Source organism: Pelophylax lessonae, assembly GCF_965119305.1.
Source record: "Pelophylax lessonae genome assembly, chromosome: 1".
Taxonomy (NCBI): Eukaryota; Metazoa; Chordata; class Amphibia; order Anura; family Ranidae; genus Pelophylax; species Pelophylax lessonae.
Window position 1 is genome coordinate 462,733,211 of NC_138768.1, and position 8,765 is coordinate 462,741,975.

General features: G+C 44.4%; 1 protein-coding gene across 4 annotated transcripts in view; it reads right to left on the minus strand.

Annotated features, from left to right (window-relative positions):
- The window catches only part of LOC309568295 (survival motor neuron protein 1-like), a 71,298-nt gene extending 63,031 nt beyond the window's left edge, over positions 1-8,267 (minus strand). For 2 of the 4 annotated variants that reach the window (XM_082273962.1, XM_082273960.1), the window contains exon 1: positions 8,081-8,267. In XM_082273962.1, coding sequence (XP_082130088.1) covers positions 8,081-8,128 — 48 coding nt within the window. In that variant the 5' untranslated portion in view covers positions 8,129-8,267. The remainder of the gene's footprint in view (positions 1-8,080) is intronic. The other 2 variants (XM_082273961.1, XM_082273963.1) reach the window with 2 other exon arrangements.
- Positions 8,268-8,765: the final 498 nt, after the last annotated feature.

Below are 8,765 nucleotides of genomic sequence, written 5' to 3' on the forward strand. Positions count from 1 at the left end.
TTCGTAGCTGCTTTGTGGGTAACCGACGGGATCTCTGCCGCTGCTAGATCCACTTCAGGCCCTTCTATTTCCTGAGGTTTGGAGACTGATGCAGAATACGTGCCCTTCATCAAGATCTGATCAGCCGCACCTCTGACTGCACCAGAAGAAATGCCTTACGCCATGTGACACCCATGTATACAATGGCTGTGCCTTTAGGAAATAATGCATTTCAATTAATGTATCGGTCATTTTAAGACACCCTGACTCAATACTCAAGACTTTCCTCAGGGATTTTTGCATCAATATGGACGTGGAGGGCTCATTCGCTGAGGCTTGAGAGGCTGAGACGTCTACAGGGTCCTCCCCGCTGGAGTGAGCCAACACCAGTCTGGTGCTTTCCTAGAATGCTGCCAGCTACATGTCTCACTCCCAACCTTTCAGGTTTAGTATCAGTGAACTGCTCCAGGTCTTGATCTGTGTCAGTTTGACACTCCACATCATTATTCTTTGCTAAGCCATGGACAAAACACCTGCTGTGCACTAGCCTTCCATCTGGAGGGGGTTAACCTCTGCAGCAGCCAACGCAGCATCTTCTACTGGCTGTTATGCAGTCCCTCCTTTTGGTACAGCAGGCAGTAATGTCACCCCACTGTTACACATGGAAACCTTGCCAAGTATTGCGAATAATCTTTTGTATCAACCATCGTAGTCCATTGTGTTCCAGTTGCAGGTACTCCACAGCACCGCACCATCTGCCTGAGGAGGCACAAAGGAATTATATGGCTCAACAACAGGTACACCTGTCACTATGACCCACATCAAACTGTGATAGCACATTTTCAATAAAGGGGGTTGCAATACCCCAATTTTACCAGCTTGCTATGGTGGCGGCGCTTCATCAGCCACACCAACCTTTGTACTTTCAGCTTTAGCATGCTGAATTACCCCTTATCAACATGGTAATTCTTAAAGTAATGGACTGCACCCACACACTCCTGCTGCATGGCACAGGCCTACTCTGTTACACTACAGCATCAGAGCTGTCCAGGACAACCTCTGGCTCAACACACAGTTCTCAGGAGATTTTCAGGGACATCTTTGCTGTCCTGCCTATGGTTACCATGGGAAACAACCCACCTTCATCGCCATTAATAAATGCACCAAGAAAATTCTCAGCTTTGGCATGTTTCCTTACCAACTGGATCCTGTGACCTCTTAACACACCACCCTTCCTCTTTAAAGGGATATTCTTTCCCACCAGGGCAGCTTCACAGTTGGCCTAAGAAACCTCAAGCTCTGATGCGTGGGCTCCTGGGAGGTTTCCAGGTACACCTCTGTCACATCTGATGCGGTCACTAAATAGCACACATACTTCTATGTTCACCCTAAGTAAAACTGTCCCAGCACTCTGCTGGTTTAGCACAGGTACATGCAGAGAACATATGTCCTTATTAGTCCTTAACATTGCTGTGGGTTTAGCTTTAAACTGTGTCTCACCACTACACAGGGTATTCCAGAGTGGCAAGTCTCTCTTTAAACAAACAGTGGGTCTCCCAACTGGGTTTATTCCCACTTCACGTGGGTCAGTTCCATAGCCAGATTTTTGCACATTTATAATAGTAAGACTTTAACCCAGTCCTGGCCCCGGGGCAGGTGTTGTGATCTCATATTTTGAGAGTGTTGCCTCTTCTCTATTGCACCTTCACCGGCTAATTCCCCCATATGACCACAGGGCGAATATACAGCCTTCCTGGACTTTCTAACGCACCCTGCAGGCCAAACAGGTTTCCTGTTGCCAAGGGCAAAAATAGACCTAGGTCCTTGGTCATAACTCTTGCAGGATGCTGGATACTGAGCCACAGCTCCTATACAACACGCTTTCCTCACTTACTACAGGATACCACTCAGTTTCAGACAAAACTCACTGGCCTTTCCAGACTGCTAGCTTCCCTTTTTGAAGACGCCATTTGCCATGACCCTCAGCAGAGGGTCTCCATGGACTACAGGACTGGTTTCACTGGCGCTGCGTTTGGCAACCTCACTTCACCTTTGCTGCCAGTCAGCCTCTTGCACCCCCTTGACACTTGGAGTGCAGATATGAATTTCTGCCGGGCAGTGCTATTTTGTGCAGTTTCCAGGGACAAAGGGCACTTGAGAATTGAGCATGCCCCCACTCACCGCATCCCAGGCAACACACAGGCCTCTTACTGCCTTCTTATCCTGGTTCCTTTCCCATGCTGTGGTACCTTTAGACCAGTGCTGCCAGGGACAACAACCCATTTAGCCAGGGTTAATGCTGCATGCACCAGTCTACAGCATCTTCACATCCTCTCGGTCACATACACACAGGGGGTGATTTACTAAAAGGAGTGCCCACAGAATCCGGTGCAGCACTGCATAGTAACCAATTAGCTTGTAGGTTTTATTGTCAAAGCTTAATTGAACAAACTGAAGTTAGAAGCTGATTGGTTACTATGCACAGCTGCACCAGATTCTTAGTTCTCCAAATTTTGGTATATCTCCCCCACAGTTTTTTTAACTTTTCAAAGTGGAGCCCTCTATCCGTAGGGGCACCCGCTGAATGCAATGCCCAGTTTTCTGGCTCCTCCACATGGAGCACAACCAGATTATGACACACTTTCACTTTTTGCGCAAGGATTCAGACGATTCCACTGCATGCTTTGCCTGCCTCTGAGAACCATTTGGGATCTTATGGGGTAATTAGCTCAGTGGTAGAAGCATTTTGAGTGAGTCAACGCCAGTCCAAACTGTGGTTTAGGGCTTGCCAGCCCATTTTTATTAAACAGAATTACAGTTTAACAAAAGCAGTTGCCCACGCAGGGGATTTTCACCATCAAAACAGGTAACGAAAACAATGCCAAGCCATCTGGCTCTCTCTTCAGGAGTGCCACTACTTAGTCCCCTTACACCATTTTACACAGTACCTCTGCGTTCATTCAGCTTTCCCAGTTCTCATGGCTCTCTTGGCTCTTCCAGTTGTCCTGGCTCTCTCAGCCTTTTTAGTTACAGCACCCTGCTGCCTGAGCCCAATCCCTAGTCTCTCGATAGGGGCTCTCCAGACACGCCAGGCTCTCTTACTCCTCTGAGAGCTCAAGATTTCCACAGTCCCCTAGACTCGTCTTGGCTCTCTCAGACCTCCATACTCACTTAGCCATCTCAACCCACACAGCTCTATGGACTCTGTAATGTCTCTTGAGTGGAGCACATCTGTCTCCTAAGCAGGAGTCTTGAGCTGTGCACACCTGCACTCAAAGCCTGCCGGTATCCTACAAGACCTGGACACTGACTTGGAGACTTCTACCGACCCAAAACTCTTTGAAATCTCCAAACTCCGGAACCAAATACGGGAATACCAAAACCCAGAGAAAGCTTTAAAAACGGTTTACTCCGCTCATAATCGATACTCCAGAGCCGCACACACTGCATATGTGCAAACCCTGTGTCATTTCTATTTTCATTTTCACAGCAGCAGGGCCTCACACTGTCACAACAGCTTCAAATGCTGTAATTTTTTTCACCCATGTCCAAGAGGCCTAAGATGCTGATGGTATGACATACATTGTGTTTAGCTTCTCCTAAAGTTTCTGCTTTTCTATCCTCCCTTATCACCTGTTCCCCTGCTTGCTGGCCCTGATTTTAACCATAAGGATGGATCCTTGGCTTGTACGGTCCTATGGAGCCCCACTGAAGTCACCCTTATTGCATACGCACAAATTATGTGAAGCTGTTGAATGCACTGGATACACATATACCCCATTCACAATGGAGAGGGTTTTTTTTTTTGTAGCTCCAACTCGATGATCAGAAACACTCAACAAGTAAAATCTCATTCATTTCAATGGCCCCCCGTTTACATCTGAGCGTTTTGTCACCTGTAGCAAAATGCCTGTTGCTCAAAAAAGTACTTGAGCTTCTTTTCAAGCAGATTTGAGCATTTTTGTCCACACTGACTTCAATGAAAAACACCTGAACCGTGAGAAATGAGAAGTTTCAGGTGTTTTTTCAGGTGTTTTCAGCTCAAAGAGCAGCTCCCTTCTAGCATCACTCCTCACCTTACACAGCTTTCTATTGGCCACAGCAAAAACACCTAAATGAAAAACGCCTATATTTGCAAATCTGTTAAAAAAAAACCTCAAAGATGCCTGAAATAAACACTCATGCCTGAAAAAAAGATGCCTGAAAAAAACACCTGATACACACAAAGTGAGTGACAGGAAAGAACTCTGTGTAAGTAAACAGTGCAGAGCTCTCTACTGACAGCGGCGATGTGCCAGGGAATCAAAACTGGCACATTACCCGTTAGTAAAAGCGGTCAGATTGCTCGCCGTACTTTCACAGTCCCACTATTTTTCAAAATGTGCACTCTTTTTCCGTTTATATGATTTAAAAAAAAAAAAAAAAACAGTAGTGATCAAATACCACCAAAAGAAAACTCCATGGGAAAAAAAAAATTATATAAATTTAGTTTGAGTACAGCATTGCGTTGCATGACTGCGCAACTACCAGTTCAAAAATTGCTCTGAGGGGGGTAAAATCTTCAGGAGGTCAAGTGGTTCAAGTAAAAGTGGTTAAAGTAGCACAATGCTGAGTTGGAAAAAAATGGTCTGGTCATAAAGGGGGTAAAACCTTCTGGAGATCAAGTGGTTAAAAATGTCATCCATAAAACTAGAATGGAACCCAAACTGCTACATTCTGCAAGGCAATATTAGCATAGTACGTCATCTGATCCCCAAAATACGAGAGGTGAAGTATGGATCTGATGAAAATTGATAATACACTGATAATTCATCCCTTTAAGATGTTACTAAACCCAGGACTCTGCATTCACAATATCTGATCACCCACAATACACAGAACATGGAAATGCAATTGTTTTAGTAAGTATAAATAAATATAATTAGTAAATATAAACTGCTAAGTACATTTTCCCATCAGCAGTTAGAGCAGTCTTGTGACTTCGATCAGTGTCAAGCTGAGCACTGTTTAAAGCTTGTAGAAGGAGTTTTCATTCTCACTCGATTGCCCTATGAGGCTGCAGGACCCCTGACCCTCTGTCTGGACAGTGCTGATTGGCTCTGTGCTGATCACATGCACCCTCCCAAAAAAAAAAAAAAGGTCTCTGAGCATGTGAAGCTTGCCTCCAAGGCTCTGTTCTATCAGGAGATGGATTGGGGACAGTAAAAGAATGGGAAGATTAGAGAAGACAGGATCAAAGAGCCTTTTTACACAATATAGAGGATTAACCCCTTGGGTTCCACAGTGAGTATAACCCAGATAGCAAGGATAACTTGCTATAAATTTGTGGCAGTGTTGAATTGTAAGTCTTGTTAACTTGCTGCACATTTTGACTGGCAAGTTGTACACTTGCAGAGCACTTGAAGCACAAGTTCTAGTTGACACGTTGACAATTTGTAGCAAATTTGTGTGGCAAGTCTCTAGCAAGAGCAAAGTTGCAGTGGCGAGTCTACATCAAGAGCTCTGCAAGTCTACAACATGTAATTTCAGCCACAGTGACCCCCTGTGGTGGGATGACTATAGCACAACATAACTGAACCAGAACTTGCAGCAGACTTGCAGAACGTTTGCAAAGAAAGTTGATTTGGAGTCATGCAATGCAGACTTGCTGCAAGTGTGCAACAAACTTGTGAAGCCTGGCAAGTCTAGCAATAGTTTAGCAAGTCATTTTCAAATCTGCAGCACAATTGCTTGCTATCTGGGAACAAGCAAGCTTTACTGCATATTCACACTCATTTTCCTGCTGTGGGTTTAGTAACACTTTAAGCCTGGTACACACAATGAGATTATCGGAGTAATGATCATCCATTTTTTTTTTTGCATGGTAGTCGCATATCAAAACAGAAGAAGAGGTTTCTAAAGTAAACAAATTCTCATACGACAGAATAAAAATGTTGGAAGTGATGTAATGTATTGTATTGCATTTGTATTGTATTTTCAGATGAAAACTGTACAGCTTATACAAAAATCGCAAGATCTAGTATCGTCCTAGAAAAATTTTTGGATTTGTCCCTTCTAATGATTTTTCGGACGAAAGCTGTGTACGAACGATCAGATTATCGCACGATCGATTTAAAAGCAGAATTTGCAATCTGCAGCATTTCAAAAGGGAAAGTAATGGAAATGTTTCTGAATGAGGGGAAGCGGTGATGGAATTATTGAGGATTGTGATAGAAGCGACAAGTTGCACGGTGTGGAGCCTCTCATGGAAAGGACTTTAGGACCAATGATGGTGGACTTCAGGAGCAATGATGGTGGACTTTAGGACCAATGATGGTGGACTTCAGGAGCAATGAATTAGTTTACTCTCAGCCTCCACACTCTTCTCTGTAACCCACACTGTATCAACCGAGAAAAAATTTCGTATTTGTCCCTTTGAATAATTTTTCGGACGAAATCGGTGTACGAACGATCAGATTATCGCACGATCGCTTGGAAAGTGGAATTTGCAATCTGCAGCATTTCAAAAGGGAAAGTAATGGAAATGTTTCTGAATGAGGGGAAGTGGTGATGGAATTATTGAGGATTGTGATAGAAGCGACAAGTTGCACGGTGTGGAGCCTCTCATGGAAAGGACTTTAGGACCAATGATGGTGGACTTCAGGAGCAATGATGGTGGACTTTAGGACCAATGATGGTGGACTTCAGGAGCAATGAATTAGTTTACTCTCAGCCTCCACACTCTTCTCTGTAACCCACACTGTATCAACCGAGAAAAAATTTCGTATTTGTCCCTTTGAATAATTTTTCGGACGAAATCGGTGTACGAACGATCAGATTATCGCACGATCGCTTGGAAAGTGGAATTTGCAATCTGCAGCATTTCAAAAGGGAAAGTAATGGAAATGTTTCCGAATGGGGGGAAGCGGCGATGGAATTATTGCGGATTGTGATAGAAGCGACAAGTTGCACAGTGTGGAGCCTCTCATGGAAAGACCTTTAGAACCAATGATGGTGGACTTCAGGAGCAATGAAGGTGGACTTTAGGACCAATGATGATGGACTTCAGGAGCAATGATGGTGGACTTCAGAAGCAATGATGGTGGACTTTAGGACCAATGATGGTGGACTTTAGGACCAATGATGGTGGACTTCAGGAGCAATGATGGTGGACTTTAGGACCAATGATGGTGGACTTTAGGACCAATGATGGTGGACTTCAGGAGCAATGATGGTGGACTTTAGGACCAATGATGGTGGACTTTAGGATCAATGAATTAGTTTACTCTCAGCCTCCACACTCTTCTCTATAACCCACACTCTGTATCATCCGAGAAAATTTTTCGTATTTGTCCCTTTGAATAATTTTTTGGACGAAAGCGGTGTACGAACGATCAGATTATCGCACGATTGATTTGAAAGCGGAATTTGCAATCTGCAGCATTTCAAAAGGGAAAGTAATGGAAAGGTTTCTGAATGAGGGGAAGCGGCGACGGAATGAATTTTGATAGAAGGGACAAGTTGCACTGTGTGGAGCCTCTCACGGAAAGGACTTTAGGACCAATGATGGTGGACTTTAGGACCAATGATGGTGGACTTTAGGACCAATGATGGTGGACTTTAGGACCAATGATGGTGGACTTTAGGACCAATGATGGTGGACTTGAGGAGCAATGAATTAGTTTACTCTCAGCCTCCACACTCTTGTTGCTAGGCAGACAAAAATCCATTTTTCTCTCTGAAGCAGATGCCAATTTGTACAATCTTTTCCTACAGATCAGCCAGGAGACGGTACACCAGCTAGATGTCTCCTGATACATGATCCATTCTTTTCAATCGGTGGCCCTCATTAATGTGACTCCTACATCATCATGTCATCCATCCCACACACAATCCCAGTTACACCAACCTATACACTGTCTATGGCCATCTGATGGGTATCAGGCACCTTAGTACACAAACCCATACAGAATCCTCGAGATCTCATCATCCGGGTAACTGATGATCATCATATGCCTAGATGCAGAATAATAAAAACCCCCACACACAAAACATGAATGTCCATTCTCACCCAGACACACCATAGCCCTGTACATCACATGTACCATCCGCTATTTGTCACCTGGGAGCTGTCCTTATGGTACAATATCTCCCTGTCACACGCTGCCATCCTCCGGTGTATTAGACCGTTCCCAGCCACCAGCACCCCATCCTTGCTCTGCAACCAAGGAGCGAGGCTTTATGGGAAACGTAGTCCTCTCCCTGTTACAGCCTCGGCACTGCAGCATCAGCACACATCATCTCCCAGAATACACCGCGCCGACACAACCACTCATCGCTTGACAGAACGCCTCAGCGCCCTCTGGTGTCGGCATAGCAGCGCTGCAGTCTTCTGACAGCTGAGAAATAATTCAGAAAGCTGAACCCAGCAAAGAAAAACAACAAATATTGTCTAAGTACAAAGACGTGTGGGTTATTACTTTTGCACCTTGTTGTGCTTTGTGGATTTCCTCCAGAGATGTTCAATAATCCAGTGTGAGGCTTTTTTTTTTTTGGAGAAAATTCCTGTAATGAAGACCAAACGCTGCTGCTCTATATCTTATACAGGGTGCCCCCCCGTCGTCTTTTTTTTTTTTTTTAAAGACAGCCTGTAGTAGATGATGCCTCTTAGGTCCCTCTCTCTGCACAGGCTATATACAGTAGTGATCGACCGATAACGGTTTTTCGTTGCCGATACCAATATTTTGGCCAATGCACATCGGTATCAGCCGATACGGACCGATATTTTCGTACAAAATTTTTTTTTA